A 19,208-nucleotide genomic window follows, 5' to 3' on the forward strand; every position below is an offset into this window, starting at 1 on the left:
AACACCTACTCTGTAAAGAGATAGTTGAGGCTCCTGTTCTTAAATTTGCAATCTTGTGGAGAATCTGATGACCTACTGTTGATAAAAAATGTTATTTGGCAAAAAAAACACAAAGTTTTGTTTCCTTTTGGGTAGGAATTTTTCTAAGTTGGAAATTTTAACCTCATTTCATTTCACTCTCAATTTTAAGTTGAACAATTTGTAAGGTTTTATTAGAAATCATGAAGTGTAAATTCTAAATTATTTTATTTCTAGGTATTCTCATCTTTTCTGTGTGTTTCACCATCTGTAGTCTTTACCAGCAACTGTCATTTAATCATTTAGTAATAGAGAAGAATCATTAATTAGGAGAAAATGTCAAGTCTAAAAATGAAAGAGGCAGCTCTTATCTATCTTGACAGAAGTGGAGGCCTCCAAAAGTTTATAGATGATTGCAAATACTACAATGGTATGTTCAGCAAAGGTGACATTGTATCTTAGAAACTTTAAAATAAATTCCTGCATGTAACTATCCTCATTTTTATATTTGTGTATTTTTACAGATTCAAAACAAAGTTATGCTGTCTATCGATTCAATATTTTAATAAATCCCTCTGATATTGTTGAATTGGATGCTGAACTTGGAAATCACATTTTACACGAGCCTTTAAAAGCTGCTCAAGTTTTTCAATCAGTAAGTTAAAGAAAGAAAGAATTTTGTGTCATGTGGAATTTTTGGTAACTTTGTTTGTTTGAAACCACAGGTCTGTTTTACTGCTGTTAAGACTCTCTCATTAATTGGACAATTACAGACTGAAACTCAAGTAAGTTTTAGTTAAATTTAACAAAGAAAACTGAGGTAAAAAACTTTGAAGATTACTTGTAAATAAATACTTTTATATTCATATTTTTGTTTATTAAAAAAGATACTACATTTTTTCAGAGTTCAATAAAATATCTTAAATACACATCTTTACTTCCTGTATTATCACTTATAACATTGAATATTTTTATAATAGAACATTCCAAACATACCGCAAAATAAAGAGAATAATATGGTGAACCTCTATATATCTGTCATTCAGATTTAATAGTTTACAATATTTTGCCATACCTGCATCATCCATTTTTTACCAAAATATTTTAAGGCAAATCCCAGACATCCTAATGTCACCACTCCATCCTTTAGTATCAACCTCTAAAAGTTGTGGACATTTTTCTTATATAACCACAATGCCATTATGACCCCTTACAAAATAACAATTTTTTTGTATCTAATATCCAGTCCATATTTAAATGTACCCATTTGGGCTCTCAAGAGTGTCTCACAATTGATTTGTTCAAATCAGGATCAAAACAAGGCCTATACATTATAATTGGTTATTGTATCTCATTAAACTTCTTTTAATCTAGAGCAGTTACCTCCCTCTTCCTTTTTACACCACTGAGTTTTTGAAGAAACTAGTTAATTGTCCTGTTAATGTTTCATAATCTGGATTTGTCTGATTATGTTCTTACGGTATTTAACTTATTCTTCCATACACCATATTTCTGGGAAATAGAAATTGGCTCTAAAAACTTGCTTAAATTCAGATTCAACTCATTTTGACAAGAATACATCATACTTATTGTCATGTATTTCATATTGCACTACATTAGGGGAAATACACTATCTGTTTTCTACTTTTAGTAATCCCACAATTGATCAGTGGGTTCTGGTAATGTCAGTCTGATCTCTTCAATATACGCTCTCCCATCAACTTTCACCTAATAGTCTTTGCAGCCACTGATGACCATTACCTAGAATCCATTATTTCATTAGAAGTTGTAAAATTGTGATTTTTCTAATTTCAGCAACTTTTCTGAATTTAGTATCTGAAATTATTCTATAACAGAAGTTTTCTCTCATCAACTGTTTGGTTACCCTGAAATATAATTTGTACCTAAAAGGCAGAATGAATGGTTGATTTTTTTCCATTTATAAATCTTCAGAGAATAATGAGTTGAAATCTAGGAGCCTAAATGATGACCAATAATTTTTTTGGTTTTGTTTTTCCTTTTTTAAAGATTTTATTTTATTTATTTGACAGAGAGAGAGAGAGAGACAGCTAGAGAGGGAACACAAGCAGGGGGAGTGGGAAAGGGAGAAGCAGACTCCTGGCCAAGCAGGGAGCCCGATGCGGGGCTCGATCCCAGGACCCTGGCATCATGACCTGAGCCGAAGGCAGACACTTAACGACTGAGCCACCCAGGCGCCTCTTTCCTTTTTTTTTTATTATGAGGAACTCATGAATTTAAAGATATATCCGATATATTTCAATGAATCTTTGTCATTCTTTTTGATGTATATTATTGAACCTTTGGTCCATTGGGAGTCCAGTCCCTTAAAGTTTGCATTTATGTCCTTTTGACACATCCCATGTTTTAGTTTTTTGTAGCTCCCTTGGTTTCTGGCACAAAGAGGTGCACCAGGTCCATCTGGTATATTTTCTGTCTCAGACCTACATGCAGCCATTTCCCTTAAGCAGCCTTGGTTCCTTTTGGTGAGAAATTATATTTAAGAGATCATAATCTGGGCACTGGAAGGGGTCATTGCTATTGGATTCTCATTGTTTTGTAGGTCTTTTCAGTGGATATAGTCAAGAAATTGTGGTTTTAAAGAAAAATTATGAGTTCATAATAATATTTTCAATTAAAATGTAAGATTTAAGGGGTTTGCATCTTTAATTTTATATTTAAATCTTTTTTCTTATGCTTAAATTTGATTCCTAATAACACTAACAAGTTATTTACTTGATTTACTCCACAAATATACTTACTATAGTGTAATGCAAGTCCAGTTGGATCTACAGCTTTTATTAATACCATTTTTACCTTCTTATTAGATTAATATAGTGCTGAAGTTAACACATTTACCTCCTCTGCGAAGTTATAGTCTTGATCTTTGTGAGTTTCCACTTGATTATGCATCTCAAAGATTTTATATGATGCAAGGAATTGTGATTGCAATGACGACTGTAACCAAGTATACACAAGGTGCAAGATTTCTTTGTTCAGATGAAGCATGCCCTCTTTCAAAAGGTAGATATAAAAATGTAAAATCAAAACATCAAGCAATTTATTGTTTAATCCTAAATCATGTTTACCATTAGTTATAAAACACTCATAGAGTAGAAAGAATGGAATAAAACTTGTTTACAAGTTTACTTCGCATAATCCTGAGGTGCATTCTTTTCTTTCCCTTCTCTCTCCCACAGTGTTAACAGGTGCTCTTGGATTGCTGAAGCACTTGTTCTCATACATTGTTTCATGACTGTTCATGCTGTTTCCTCTCCCTGTAATGTCCTCTCTCAAACCTTTGGCTTAACTTCAGTCCTTCTCAGGACATCTTTTCCATTCATCCCCACTTCTCATTGGCTTGGATGTCATTCCTCTCTTCTCTCTGAACACTCTAAATGAACACCACATACTAAAATTATCTGTTTCTTATTGCTGCCTTTTGAAACTGTGTTTAAGTAACCATATCACCAGTGCCTTAGCATAGTGCCTGGCAAGAAATAGCCATGCAATAAATGTGTTTTTTTTATTATGTTATGTTAATCCCCATACATTACATCATTAGTTTTAGATGTAGTGTTCCATGATTCATTGTTTGTGCATAACACCCAGTGCTCCATGCAGAATGTGCCCTCCTCAATACCCATCACCAGGCTAACCCATCCCCCCACTCCCGTCCCTTCTAGAACCCTCAGTTTGTTTTTCAGAGTCCATAGTCTCTCATGGTTCGGCTCCCCCTCCAATTTTTCCCCCTTCATTCTTCCCCTCCTGCTATCTTCTTCTTTTTCATGCAATAAATGTTAATTGAACTGCTCTGAACCCACATGTACAATTGAATTAATTATACTTTGAATTAGAATAATTTTAAAGGAATGAAAATGGATAGCTAAATCCAAAAGCAAATTTAGCTTACCTTTGTTTTCTTTCAGGATTTCAGTATATAAGAGTGCATGTGCCTGGTGCTACAGAATCTGCAACAGTAAGAAATGACTTTTTGTGTAATCTATGTTCATCTTCACTTCAAGAAGACAGAAAATTTAGAGTACTTGGTGGTAAAGATGCATTTATATTTTGTAATTACAAATTTTAAAATAGTATTTGATATCTTAATGTGGAAAGTAAATTGAATGTATATTCAAATAACTAATTCTTTTTTGCTATTGGCCTTAAGATAAACAGATAGTTGAAATAATCACAGCAAAGGCACTTCATGCTTTTCGAGGATATTCTAACAACCAGCCATGTAGGTTTCAATCTCTTACAATTTTTCTAAGAGGTAAGTAAGTTTTGTGTGAACTAAAAACAAATTGCTGTAAAATATATAAAATATGTAATTGACTTGTTTATAGCTATGTATTATAAATGGTACTTCTATAGCTTAAGAATCATAGGTCTTCTTTTGAGTGTTTTAAAGAGTCATGTTTAGCTAAGGTATCAGTTATTCATTGAGTCATACATCATTCACTTAAAAAGATATTAGCACCTGCTATGTCCCAAGCACCGAGCTAGGTTTCAGGGACACAATTATTTATGGTAATGATCTCCTATCATTTTATGTTGTGTCTTATGTAAACATTGGGGTTATTTAATTTATTTTTTGAAGATTTATTTATTTATTTGAGAGAGAGAATTTGTGAGCAGGGGGAAGGGCAGAGGGGAAGCAGACTCCCCACTGAGCGAGGAGACTGATATGGGGCTCAGTCTCCCTGACCGGGAGATCATGACCTGAGCGGACACCTAGAGTTGGTGGCTTAACCAACTGAGCCACTCAGGAGCCCCTGGGATTACTTTATAATGTAAACTTCATGAAGGTAAGGACTTGTTTTTTTTACTGCATAGTAAAACCTCATAGTAAAACCTCATAAATAGTAAAACCTCATAAAGTAAATTTTAAACATAGTAAAACCTCAATAAATATTTGTTTAAAAAAATGAATGAGTTGTGACGTATGATTAACTCTTGAGAACTGCATGAATAAAGACCTGTGAGTAGACAGAATCTGCCATGGAGGAAATCATTATTGGTATTAATCACCCAGGGAATGGTGAGTCTTCGTTGAAAAGCCAGGACTGTGAAAATGAGGGTGAGGCTCAGCCTCTTTTCTTGGGCTGAAATTGGAGAAGTTAAACTGTTTGGAAAGAGAGAACTTGAATGTCAAACATGTATCGGAAACTCAAGAGTTAGGGAAGTAGAAATTCAAGTAAGAACTCTTCCCGCTGTGGCCTGACAAGGATGAGGCAAGCATATAAGCACAGATGATAATAGGTCATTTTTAAATAGCAGTTACTGTGTGCCAGGCACTCTTACATATATTAACTCATTTAGTCGCAACCCCATCAAGTAAGTTCTATTATTATGTCAATTTTACAATTTGGAAACGGAGGCACAGAAAGTAACTTGTCCATAGTTACATAGCTAGTATGTGGCACAGCCATAACTCAAATTCAGGCATTCCAGCCTCAAAGTCTACTTAATTCTATTATATGCTACATAAAAACCATACAACATAGAAATATAAGTGGCTATCCAACTTATATTTTAGTAGAAAATCCTTTCTTCAAATAAACTCTTCCATAGAACCTAAATGAATTTTTAAAGATTAAATTAATAAAAACAGGCCTTTTGGGATTGACATTAGAAGAGATAACCAGACTTCCCAGCCTCCTTACCTTTTTCTTGACCTTTCCTTGACCTCAAGATATATCTACCAAACTATGATTCCATGGAACAGTAGAAAAACAATTTGCTCTAATTATCCCCTCATAATTCATTCTGTATCCTTCAGTTAGTTGTTTTTTGTTGTTATTGTTTCTTTGATTGGTTGGTTGGTTTGTAGTTTTTATTTTCTCAGTTCTCGAGCCTGATTCTTCCCTTCCAGTCTACAGGGTACACCAATATGCTCTGTGGAGATAGATAGATAGATAGATAGATAGATAGATAGATAGATAAAATTAAAATTAAAATTAAAATTAAAAAAGAAAGGAGGGACGCCTGGGTGGCTCAGTCAGTTAAGTGTCTGCCTTTGGCTTAGGTCATGATCCCAGGGTCTGGGATTGAATTCTGCATAAGGCTCCTTGCTCAGTGGGGAGCCTGCTTCTCCTTCTGTCTACTGTTCCCCCTGCTTGTGTGCTCTCTCTCTCTCTGACAAATAAATAAATAAAATCTTAAAAAAAAAAAAAAGAAATGAGAGAGAAAAGAAAAAAAAATGATGGAGAAGATCACCTTTTGATCTTCTTCATGGAGAGATGCTAATCCTGTTCCTCCTTTTAAGCCTTTCTTTCATAGCTTTACAACCAACCAACTTCTGTGTAATGGAGGATCAAGATTTTTAGTGTATATTTTTAAAATAAATTTTGAGGGGTGCCTGGGTGCTTTAGTTGGTTAAGCATCTGACTCTTGATTTCAGCTCAAGTCTTGATCTTGGGGTCATGAGCTCAAGCCCCGTGCTGGGCTCCATGCTGGGCGTGGAACCTACTTAAAACAATCAATAAATCAACCAGTTTTGAATTTGTGCAAAAGCTTTGTCCAATCTGTAGATGTGAGAAGGGAAACCTAGCATAATGCAAGAGATACCCAGATCTAGATGTGAACTTCAGTTCTGCTATGTACTATTTAGCCTCGTACAATTTACTTAACTTCTCAGTTTCTTCATGTACAAAGCAGGAATAACAATATCTAACAGTTTTCAATTAGATAATGTATGTAAAAATACCTTGCCTATATTGTAGGTAGTGAATAATACCTTTTAAAATTATTTTCTTCTCAAATTATTATTTATAAGGTCATTTTTATTAACATTTTTTATGATTTAATGCAAAGATGTTTCATCTTAAATAGAATGACCCTGTTTTTCCTTTAATTGTATTAGAGGAGACTATCTTGTTGCTGTGTCTCATGCTTCTTGAAATTAATTCATCGTTGCCTATAAATATCAAAATTTATTAGCAATAAAATTGCCTCAATTTACATTATTGGTGTTACTCTATATAGATATTATACTAAACAAAAGTAAATGCTTTACAACTAACTCAGTTACTAACTTGTTACTTGTTCTAGATTTTTGAACCATATGATCATGTACAAGTTTCATTTAGTGAATACATATTTTCTTTTGTGTTTAATAATCTTAGATGAATCAGTGAGTAAAATGAATATAGGAAATGAGTATAAAATTATTGGAATTCCAAGCTGTGTAAAAACTTCACAAACTGCTGTCTGTATAGAGGCAAACAGTATCATTTCTTGCAATCCAAAAGGTAAGGAAATTGTTAGGATCATATATTAACAAATATTTAAATTTAAGTCCATGTTTTCAGGAAATAAGTATTTGCTCAGGAAATAAGTATTGCTGGGCACTCTTCTAAGCACTAGGTATATAGTTATAGTCAAAATTATATGGTAGACGGTCAGTAAACCTGTAAACTAATCAACAAGACGATAATGCTATGGAAGAAATAAAATGTGATAATGTAGAACCTTGCCCACAGGAAGGACTTCTTTTTTTGCCTGAACTTTATTTTGATTTTTTCATAATTAGCAATGAGAAAATTGTGTCCAGATGCCAAGAGTTAAAGATTCATCAAAAGGTTTTTCTACCCAATCTTTTATTTTCTAACTAAAGCAATGTTAAGTAATTGTGGTCTGAGAAAAAGAACCCAATACAATAGCATCCTTTTCCTCATCTGAGTTCTGAACCAATCAAGAAATAAGACAAAAGAGAGAGGTGATGGGGACCAAAATACACTTTTGTTACTGATAATTTCCTTTAACAGCTCAAACATAAATAAGCATTAAGTAAAAGTAGAGAGCAGACCTACTCTTTTTTTTTTTTTTTAAAGATTTTATTTATTTATTTGACAGAGAGAGAGACAGCACAAGTAGGCAGAGTGGCAGGCAGAGGGAGAGGGAGAAGCAGGCTTCCCGCCAAGCAGGGAGCCCGATGCGGGGCTCGATTCCAGGACCCCGGGATCATGACCTGAGCCGAAGGTAGCCGCTTAGCCGACTGAGCCACCCAGGCGCCCCAAGAGAGCAGACCTACTCTTAACTTGGCACACAAATAATTAAAGTAGGAAAGATTAGTTAAACCTTGAACAATGTTAGATTTTTTTTTGAATCACTAGATAACCATCTGCAAAAATAGAGGCCCAAGTTGAATTTAAATGCAAGTAGATTCTAGATACCTCTGCTTGTCTTGAAGAGAAAAGCTTCTTAAAAGAGTAAAAATATTGAAGAAAGAAAGCACTAAAGGACAATAGATATTTTAATGTTATTTTAAATATTTTCTGCTGTGAAGTGTTTCCAGATTTATTGATTTGGTAGCAGAACATGACTTATATGTAGGTGAAAAAGTGTGCTTTCTCATGCTACGCTATAGAATTAGGCAGATTTAACCACCCAAATGTGGCAGGAGTTACACTAAAGTAGGTCTCCCTTGGTCCATGGGCATGGATGAATAGAAGAAATCATTGCTCTCTGATGGCAGCCCAAAAGGAAGGAGAAACGGAATGGTTTATGCATGCACAGCTATTCCTCCCAGTGATCAGTTGGATTAAATCACTCATTCCTTTGAGGAGCTGGATAGAGTAAGGGAGTGGAGAAGATCTAGATTGTTACAGTAGAGTAGAGTCCAGTGCTTTCAAAGTAGTAGAGAGTAATCTTCCCTTTTAACAGCATCATTCAAATATTTCCCATTCTCCTGTTTAGCCCTCATTAAAGGTGGTATTATTTTAAACATAGATATAGAAGCAAACACTGCAATACAGGAGCCCCCTGATCTGGCTTTGTTCATACAGGTCTTAAAAGGAAAAGAATGAGGAATTTGCTTGCCCCCCACAGCCAGTCTATGTGGACACATGTGGTGACTGCTTCCTTTTATTACATTCCCTGGGATAAAATTGAGAGACCAGAGTGACCTCTAATCATAATGTAATATATATAATAATTTAATAATAATATTATAAGAATTTGAATGTGGCATTACTAGAAGAACTACAATTTGATAATATTTTAGGTAAATGGAAGTAGAGATCTATAATGTCGTTTTCTTGTTTTAAAACCCTTTTTAATATATGTGTTAATATTTACTTTCAGTTCCCTCAGGAATTAGCGACAATTTCAAGTATCTTCTCTCTTTGACTTCCAGCTCATGCTGGAAATTTACGGCAATACTTGCCAATATCTTTGCATCACAAATTGTTCCTCCTGGGACTTACAATTTGCTCAAGCTCTGTTTGCTGATGAGTCTAGTACAGACAACTGACCGTAACAAGGAACTGAAAAATTGCCTGGATATTTTAATTATAACAAGTGATACTCTACTTGTAGACAGGTAAAATATGTGATATGAATGTTTTCAAATTATAAATTGGTCACAGGTTTGCATAAATCCTTTCCATGAGCATTATTACAAGACAAATATTTAGAATTCATCTGGGCAGTATAAATATTTAAATAAACTTTTATTAATGAAGTTCAAAACTTTAAAAACAGGAATTGATAAATTGGATATTTGCTTTCAATATTTTGAGAATCTAACCACTCAGAATTTCAACCAATTTCCCCACTCAGACCTTTACAAATAAATGTATCCTTCACAGACTTCTTTTTCCCTCATTCCCTAGTTCATTTTCTGCTTTTGTACTTTGCTTTCATTTTAAAATAATCTTCCCCCCAACAGCCAACAAGCCATTGTCTTATTTTTCTCCAAGATTCCATTCAATAATACTGATGCACTGTATCCAAATAAGTCTGTGAAAAGTGCCAAAATTACTGTTTGGGGACTATCACCCTAACTTTGGAATAAACTTCCACTCAGCATTTTGGGGCTCCCCACTAGCAAGTACTATTTCTAAAATTACTTAAATGTTCAAAAGCCAGGGATAAACTTTTTTTTTTTTTTAAGATTTTATTTATTTGACAGAGAGAGACACAGCAAGAGAGGGAACAGAAGCAGGGGGAGTGGGAGAGGGAAAAGCAGGCTTCCCGCTGCGCAGGGAGCCCGATGTGGGGCTCCATCCCAGAATTCTGGGATCATGACCTGAGCCGAAGGCAGATGCCCAACGACTGAGCCACCCAGGCGCCCCCAGGGATAAACTTCTTATATTAATACCTTGGATGAATTTGTAAAGCAAAAGCAAATTTATAGAATGAATTTAAAATTTTAAAAATGCAAATTTAACTTAATTGGACAGATGATGTTTTGCTAAAATTAAATTAAAATTAAATTGCAATGTAAATGTGGTACTAACTGCAACAGATTGCACCAATTTAATCTTCTACTGATGAGCATGGGAGTATTTGTTTCCTCACAGCCTCACCAACACTGGGTATTATCAAACTTTTAAAGTCAGCCATCTGTTGGGTGGAAAATGGTATTTTATTTTAATTTGCATTTTTTTAACTAGGCGTAAGTTTTAGTATCATTTAGAGTTTGTTAAACACTTTTATTATTTTTTTATGAACCTCCTTGACTCCTGTCCACTTTTCTATTAAATTGTTTATTTCTAAATGATTTGTGATATCTCTTGTAAATGAAGGCCTTTGCCTCTTTTCCTGTTTGTCATTAACCTCTGGCTTTTCCTGTGGTATTTGGGGTGGTATGAGAGATTTGGGGGGGTTGTTTTGTTTTTTAGTTAAAAATTATATATAGTGAAATAATCAAATCTTAAGTATATACTCCAATAAGTTTTGACACGTGCTTACATTGTGATAGCCACCACCACAATAAAATATAGAACATTTCCATCACCTCAGAAAATTCCTTCACTTAGTTCCTATCTCCATAGGTGATTTCTGTCACCATAGGTCAATTTTCCTGTTCTTGAACTTCATAAAAATAGAATCATACAGTGCATACAATGCATATTCTTTTGGGCCTAGTCTCTTTTATTCTACACATTTTTGAGATTGATCCAGTTGTGTATGTCAGTAGTTCATTGTCTTTATTGATGAGTAGTATTCCATTATATGAATGTACCAAAATTTGTTTATCCATTCTCCTAGTGATGGACATTGGGTTTTGCATGTTTTGACTATTATAAATGAAGCTGCTGTAAACATTCCTATACAGGTCTTTTTGTGGATGTGTGTTTCCATTAGCTTGGATAAATACCTAGGAGTAGAATTGCTATGTCATTAGGTAGATATATACTTAACTTTATAAGAAACTGCCAAACAGTTTTCCAGAGTGGTTATACCATTTTACATTCCTACCAACAATGTAAGGTTCCAGTTGTTTCTATCATCACCAACACCTGGTGTTGTCAGTCTTTCTCAATTTAGCCATTCAGGTGCATGTGAAATGGTATCATATTATGGTTGTAATTTTCATTTCCCTGATGACTACTGATCTGAGCTCTTTTATATGTGCTTATTGGCTGCTCATGTATCTTCCTTTATGAAGTGTCTGTTCAAGTCCTTTGCCCACTTTTAAGAGGGGCTGTTCTAGGGGCACCTGGGTGGCTCAGTTGGTTAAGCGACTGCCTTCGGCTCAGGTCATGATCCCGGAGTCCTGGGATCGAGTCCCGCATCGGGCTCCCGGCTCAGTGGGGAGCCTGCTTCTCCCTCTGACCCTATCCCCTCTCATGCTGTTTCTCTCTCTCTCTCTCAAATAAAATCTTTAAAAAAAAAAAAGAGGGGCTGTTCTAGATATACATCCTTTGTCACATATATGTACCAAGAAATTTTTGTTTCAGTCTAAAGCTATTATTTTTTTTCTTAAAAATGTCTGATGAGCAGACTTTTTCATTTTGATGAAATTCAATTTATTGGGTTTCTTTAAGTTTAGTGTTTTCTGGGTTCTGGGTTCTGTTTAAGAAATCTTTGCCTACATTAAGGTCATGAAGATATTCTTTTATATTTTCTCCTAGAAGCATTATAGTTCTAGCTTTTATATTAGGTCTGTTATCCATCATAAGTTAATTTTTGTATATGGTGTGAGGTAGGAGTCAAGGTTAATGTTTTTTCCTATGCATTTATACAGTTTTTCCATACCATTTGTTGAAAAGATTTTCCTTTCATCATTGAATTGTTTTGACACCATTGTTGAAAATCAGTTGAACTGGGTATAAACTAGGTATAAAATTGAACTGGGCAAAAATCTGTTTGAACTCTTTCTGTTATTTTGACCTATTTGTCCATAATTATGCAATACCATACATTTTTGATTATTGTAGCTCTATGTTGTTTTGAATCAAGTGGTGCAACTTTATTCTTCATTTTCAAGATTCTTTTTCACTGTTTTAGGTCCTTTGCATTTTCTTATAAAATTTAGAATCCTGCATTTTCTTATAAGGTTTAGAATCCATATGTTAATACCAGTCTCTCACCCACCCCCCAGAAAAGGCCATTAAAGATTTTTGTTGGAACTGCATTTAACTTATAAATCAATTTTAGTGAGAATTTATGTCTTAACAATATTGAGTCTTTTGATCCATGAATATGGTGTGTATCTCCATTTATTTAAGTCTTCCTTAATTTCTCTCAGCAATGTTTTGTAAAGGTCATGCATGTTTTGCTAGAGTGATTTCTAAATATTTGAAAATATTGATATTATTAAAAATAGTAGTATTTTATTAATTTCATTTTTCAAATGTTTGCTGTGAATATGTAGAAATATAATTGATTTTTGTATTTTGATCTTACATTATGTGACCTTCACTATTTTTTTGAAAGATTTTATTTACTTATTTGGGGCACTTGGGTGGCTCAGTCATTAAGTGTCTGCCTTCGGCTCAGGTCATGATCCCGGGGTCCTGGGATCGAGCCCCACATAGGGCTCCCTGCTCCACGGGAAGCCTGCTTCTCCCTCTCCCACTCCCCTTGCTTGTGTTCCCTTTCTCGCTGTGTCTTTCTGTCAAATAAGTAAATAAAATCTTTTTTTTTAAAGATTTTATTTACTTATTTGACAGAGAGAGAGAGAGCACAAGCAGGGGGAGTGACAGAGGAAGAGGGAGAAGCAGGCTGCCTGCTGAGCAGGGAGCCTGATGTGGGGCTCAATCCCAGGACCCTGGGATCAACCTGAGCCAAAGGCAGACGTTAAACTGACCGAGCCCCCCAGGCGCCCCCTTGTATCACTATTTTTAAAAGTTTCTCATTGGATTCCAATGTGTAAACAGACAAGTTTGAGACCCATTGTTCTATATAATAGGTTCTCAGCCGTCCTGCATATTAGAATTACCTGGGAGAATTTTTTTTTCCTTTTTAAGTAGGTTCCATGCCTGGAGCCCATCATGGGGCTTGAACCCATGACCCTGAGATCAAGACCTGAGCCAAGGTCAAGAGTCGGATGCTTAACTGACTGAGCCACCCAGGTGCCCTACTTGGGAGAGTTTTTAAAAAAATTTATGATTTTGGCTCACCCAAGAATGGTTTGGGGTGGGGCTTGACATTGGAATTTAAAAAATCTCCCCAGGTGATTTTAATATGAGCTGGGGTTGAAAACCACTGCTTTAAAGGCTTGCAAAAGTTTCTTTCTAAATCTCATTCCCCCATTTTATATATCTTCAAACTAACATCCATATTCCTTGGAATGGCATATACACTAGAAATTTTATAGCATCTACCTATCCATATTTAAAGAATACTGCTTCATCCTCTTTTGCACTGGATGTCTATGTCAGCTCATCATAGTTGATTGCACCAGCAAGCTATGATTTCTGTGGGAAGGTTTTGAAAGCTAAGACAATCATAATCCTTTCTTAGAATTTAAGTTTGAGAAATGAAGGGGCTGAGGCAATTGGCAAAGAGATCAGAAAACAGAAAGATGTATCAAGAATTACCATGATACATAGGCAGCAGGGATAGTCATTATGGGCTACTGGCAAGCCTAAATGTGAAAATTCTGAATAAACAAAAGAAAGCAATCCATAAAGAGGAAGGCCCAGTTCAAATGTCATCTCTCTGTAGCTTTCTCTGACTTCCTTCCAGGAAGAAATAATACTCTCCTATGAATGTTCTCATGAAAACACATTGTGTTTTAGTTTTTTGTTTATGTCTCTCTTTCTAGGCTGTGAGCTTTCTAAGTTAAGGACCATGTCTTATATATGTTTTTATCCCTAGAAAAGGTGCTCATTAGGGGCACCTGGCTGGCTCAGTCAGTAGAGCATGCAACTCTTGATCTCGAGGTTGTGAGTCTGAGCCCCATGTTGGGTGTAGAGATTACTTAAAAATAAAATATTAGAAAAAATTTTCATTAAACACTGACTCAAATTAAATTTAATTATGTAGTTGTTATACATGATCACTTTTGAAAATCAAACATTGAATAATAGTAATGAGTAATTTATTTTTTCCTAGGCTTTTGAATTTTAGTATAAACCTTGTGCCCCGTGGTATACGTCATCCAGTCTCTACTGAAATTTTTCCCACTCTATCCAGAAATAAGTATGGAACTGGCGCAGTTAGCATTCAAGCTGGCAGTGCTCTGCTAGCTAAAGGTGGTATCTGCTTTATGGGAGACTTGGCTTCACACAAAAAAGATAAACTAGAACAGCTTCAATCAGGTGAACAATATTTTTTCTAATTAATTTTTACCTGTTTAACTTACAGTCTCATCAGTGTCAAGGAGTTACTTAACAGTTAAGATTGTATTGTACACATTTTAGGAATTGAGAAATTATATTAAATGATACTTCTCATTTACCTTCATTAATAAAAAGAGAGGAATTTGATATACAAATGCACTGTTTTAGCTTTTGCTCTCAGTTGTGCTAACATGTGAGTTTTTATTGGCCCAGATTTCTTTTCTTGTCTTATTGTTTTAGCTAGGACTTCCACTCTGATGCTGAAAAACTGTGGTAAAAAGAGACATCCTTGTCTTGTTCCTCATCTTTGCAAGAAACTTTTGAGTTTATCATCATTAAATATGATGTTAGCTGTAGGTTTTTTGGTAGATGTTTTTTTCCAAGTTGAAGGAGTTCTCCTCTATGGTGAAATACACATAACATAAAATTTACGATTTTAACCATTTTTAAGTGTACAATTCAGTGGCATTAAGCACATTCACAATGTTATGTAATCATTACCACTCTCCATTTCCAGAACTTTTCATAATTCCTAACAGAAACTCTGTATCCAGGGATGCCTGGGTGGCTTGGTTGGTTAAACGTCTGCCTTTGGCTCAGGTCATGATCCCAGGGTCCTGGGATCAAGTCCGACATCAGGCTCCTTGCTCAGCGGGAAGCCTGCTTCTCCCTCTGCCTGCCACTCCCCCTGCTTGTGCTCTGTCTCTCTGTCTCTCTCTCTGACAAATAAATAAATAAATAAAATCTTTAAGAAAAAAAGAAACTCTGTACCTATTATACAATAACTCCCTATTCCCTCCTACCTCCAGCCCCTGGTAAATTCTATTCTACTTTCTGTCTTTATGAATTTGTCTATTCAAGATCTCTTATTGTTAAATAAGATTCCATTTTATATATATACCACTTAAAAAAATTCATTCATTTGTTGAGGGTCACTTAGGTTGTTTCCATCTTTTGGCTATTGTGAATAATATTGCTCTGAACATTGGAGTCCAGGTATCTGTTTGAGTCCCTACTTTCAACTCTTGGGTATATACCTAGAAGTGGAATTGCTGGATTATAAGGTAATTCTATGTTTAACCTAATGAGGAACCACCAAACCGTTTTCCACAGTGGCTATGCAATTTTACATTCCGATCAGTAAAGGATGAAGATTCTAATTTCTCCACATCAGTCCTATTACATTTCATAAGTAATAAAATATTTTTTTAAAGATTTTATTTATTTACTTGAGAGAGAGAGAACAAGCAGTGAGGAGGGACAGAGGGAAAGAGAGAGAGAGAGAGAAGCAGATTCCCTGCAGAGCAGGGAGCCTGATGTGGGGCTCGGTTCCCAGGACCTGGAGATTGTGACCTGAGCCGAAGGCAGACGCTTAACCAACTGAGCCACCCCGGCACCCCAGTAATAAAATATTTTTAAAGGAAAAAGCTTTATATATTAGTACATTTAACAGCAGCTTTTCCCTTGTGTTTGATTAACTTTTAGTTTACACTGGGCCCACATAATAAGTAGCTGGCCCTGGCTACTGGAATGGCAAAAATTAAAAAAATTGACAACAAATATTACCAAGGATGTGGAAAAACTGGAATTCCTATATATTTTTGATGAGAGTATAACATAGTACAACCATTTTGAAAACTGCTCTGGCCTTTCTATAGAGTTAAAAATATATATTTATCTTATGACCCAAGAGAAAGATAAATATAGACAAAAGACTCTGTTATCATGAATGAAGAGAAGACTAATTTGAGAAATATTTGAAAGATAGAATCCTAGGAATTGGATTGAATCTATAGATTGAATGGTTATAAGGGGTGAAGGATGGATAGAAAGGAGATTTTGTTGCTTCTACATTTTTTATTTGGGCTTTAAGTAGTTGAATAGTGATACCCCTAATTGTGAGTAATGCACACAGAGTCATTTGAGGAGAAGAAATGATGAATTTGGTTTTCAACATGTTGGATTTGAGATATATTTTCCCCTAGTCATTGTAGTTTATATTTTCTCTAAGTCTTACCCTCTTTCACTCTTACATGCATGTCCTGCTTTCTTTTTTTCCACATAAAAGAACATTGCTTAATTTCAGCCCCCCTTGTAAGCATGACCTACATGACCAGTCTCTTAACCCTCTGCCTATTCCACCCAGACACTGACCATAATTCCAGCTATATGCTTTAGACTATTGTTCTCATTAAGTCATGGGACACATAAACGTTCAAATATTTTTCTTGTTCTTTTTATGGCAGATCCTCTAATTTAGCCACATCTTTCAAAACAACCAAATTTACTTGTGTCTTTACTGTCCAACATTTAGAGAGTAAAATTCTATACAATAATATCTGTTATTAATTTGTGGATATATAGACCAAAATGAACCTAAATAGTAAATGCATAATGTCTTTTGACTTAGTTGTGGAAAGCAGAAGCATCACAGTATACATCCCAGGAAAGAAGTTTGGGGATGATGTTAATCAACAAATGACTTTTCCAGTTCAGTGCAGTTTTTGGTCTTTTGTTGATATGGATTCATCTTCAAGGAAGAATATGCAGAAAACCAACACTCTAATTGGTCAGATGGTAAGGTGTATGTATATTTTATTTTTAGAATGTTGTTCAGGGAATTTAATCACAGATTTTAATCTCAATGTTTTTGTTGTTCTTAATATTTTATTAACCCATTTCTATCTTTAATCGGGTACTAGAACTAAATAATGATACAATTGTTTGAAAATTTTCATTTTTTTAGTCATGCAAAGTGGGTGTCTGTTTAGTAGAAATTATTATTTGAATAGGCAGTAGAGTAGGCTTTAATGAATAATGTGTAAGAAAATAATAAGGAGCATTCAAAAAATTGGTCATATTAAGTTCCCATGATACTCAGGAATCACTTTAAATAATAATTAGTAGTAACAAATAATAAAACAAAAATAGTTATATAATTTAATATAATAAAATATTTTAATAATATATGTATGTTAATAATTTAAATAATTATAAACAATACTTAATTTATAATTATTTCTAAAGTATTTGTGGAAATGCCAGAATTTAATGTTTGTCTTTTACATTTTCATTTGATGTAGGATTGCAGTTTGATTCCAGCTAATCTCCTAGAGGCATTTGGATTATTGATTAGCTGCAATGAATCATCTCCTTGCTACCCACTTCTTTCTACTGTGCAACATACTTTAAAGAAAGCCACTGATCCTGAAGGGCAGCTTTATGTAGCTTCTAAGAAGTTCACAACTGAAGATTTTGAAAAGGTACAGGTAGGAAAAATGAGTACCAAGCATACCTGTGCAATGTTTCTCAATTGAAATAGAACTCACTTGAGCTCTCAGTTTTCTTTATTTAGATTTCTTTTATTCCAAGTCACTTTCAGCCTTTAAATATTTTAAGGACATTGTATAGAAAATATTTAGGATTATAAATAAATAAAAAACTGCGTAAGGACATAAATATTAAAATGTTGAGTTAATTCTTTGCACCTCTGTCCAAATAGCTTTAAAAAATCTCAATAAAAAGAAAACCAATAGAATATTTCTATGGAAAATTATGATGAGAGGCTATACAGGTATACAGTTATTTACATTTTACAGATTATTCAAAGGGATTTACTTTATATAAATGCCTTCAGAGTTCTGACTTTACAGAATACCTGTCATGACTCACTAACCCATTTCAGTGTCCTGCCATGAAAACATGGGCAGCATGTTCAGAGAACCTGAGAGTAGGTGATATAAATTAGTAATGATTTTTGTAGCTATTAAAGGTACACAAGTATCTACAAGTGACACCCTTGTAATATTGACTATTGAGAAATCTGTCCACAGTAGAGTTAAAGTACCTAGATAGGATAGATAAAGGGCAGGAATACTGGGAGTGGGAATCTATGAGTCATTAAAAATTTTTTTTTCATACCTGCCTTCCTTGTAGGTAGACTGCATGGGTAAAAGGAAAATTGAGGTGGACTTAAAACGGAATTATGAGCATTGTTTATTCACATAGCTTAGAACAGAAAAAGAATATGGTAAATCAGGTATTTTTGTTTTATTTATTTATTTTTTATTATTTATATTTGGGGGAGGAGCAGAGGGAGAGAATCTTTTTTTTTTAAGAATTTTTTTTTTTTAAGATTTTATTTATTTATTTGACAGAGAGAAAGAGGGAACACAAGCAGGGGGGAGAGGCAGGCAGAGGGAGCAGCAGGCTCCCTGCTGAGCAGAGAGCCCAATGTGGGGCTCAATCCCAGGACCCTGAGATCATGACCTGAGCCAAAGGCAGGAACTTAACCAACTGAGTCACCCCGGTGCCCCAAGAGAGAGAATCCTAAGCAGGCTCCATGACCAACACAGAGCCCAACATGGAGCTCATTCTCACAACCTTGAGATCATGACCTGAGCCGAAATCAAGAGTCAGACACTTAACCGACTGAGCCACACAGGCACTCCTGTTTGTTTTAATATATAAGAAAAAAAGTAGTTAATCTCTAGGAATTAGGGTACTAAATATACCGACACACTAATGACCTAGAGAAATTTTTGCCCAGTTTTTCTCTGAAAAACAAACAAACAAAACCCCTTGGGATTTATTATTTACTGAATCCTTTATATATATGAGCCTACTTCTGCTCTTTTATGTTCTCACAGA

The 19,208-nt window shown here is 34.8% G+C and overlaps 1 protein-coding gene and 1 long non-coding RNA gene across 2 annotated transcripts in view; one reads left to right on the forward strand and one right to left on the reverse strand.

The window, feature by feature from the left end:
- The first annotated feature begins 299 nt into the window (after positions 1-299).
- MCMDC2 (minichromosome maintenance domain containing 2) overlaps positions 300-19,208 on the forward strand; it is a 31,857-nt gene continuing 12,948 nt past the window's right edge. The window contains exons 1-11 of the mRNA XM_031029351.2: positions 300-448; positions 543-673; positions 744-803; positions 2,865-3,060; positions 3,966-4,088; positions 4,208-4,312; positions 7,167-7,292; positions 9,127-9,364; positions 14,332-14,537; positions 16,969-17,135; positions 17,642-17,821. Coding sequence (XP_030885211.1) covers positions 355-448; positions 543-673; positions 744-803; positions 2,865-3,060; positions 3,966-4,088; positions 4,208-4,312; positions 7,167-7,292; positions 9,127-9,364; positions 14,332-14,537; positions 16,969-17,135; positions 17,642-17,821 — 1,626 coding nt within the window. The 5' untranslated portion in view covers positions 300-354. The remainder of the gene's footprint in view (positions 449-542; positions 674-743; positions 804-2,864; positions 3,061-3,965; positions 4,089-4,207; positions 4,313-7,166; positions 7,293-9,126; positions 9,365-14,331; positions 14,538-16,968; positions 17,136-17,641; positions 17,822-19,208) is intronic.
- LOC145720912 (uncharacterized) lies at positions 3,398-4,220 on the reverse strand. Its single transcript, XR_014144216.1, has 2 exons — positions 3,950-4,220; positions 3,398-3,430 (listed from the first exon to the last, which is right to left on the reverse strand). It is a non-coding gene; the product is annotated as an uncharacterized LOC145720912 (long non-coding RNA).

This window comes from Leptonychotes weddellii, chromosome 4, assembly GCF_054177405.1.
Source record: "Leptonychotes weddellii isolate Sample4059 chromosome 4, ASM5417740v2, whole genome shotgun sequence".
Taxonomy (NCBI): domain Eukaryota; kingdom Metazoa; phylum Chordata; class Mammalia; order Carnivora; family Phocidae; genus Leptonychotes; species Leptonychotes weddellii.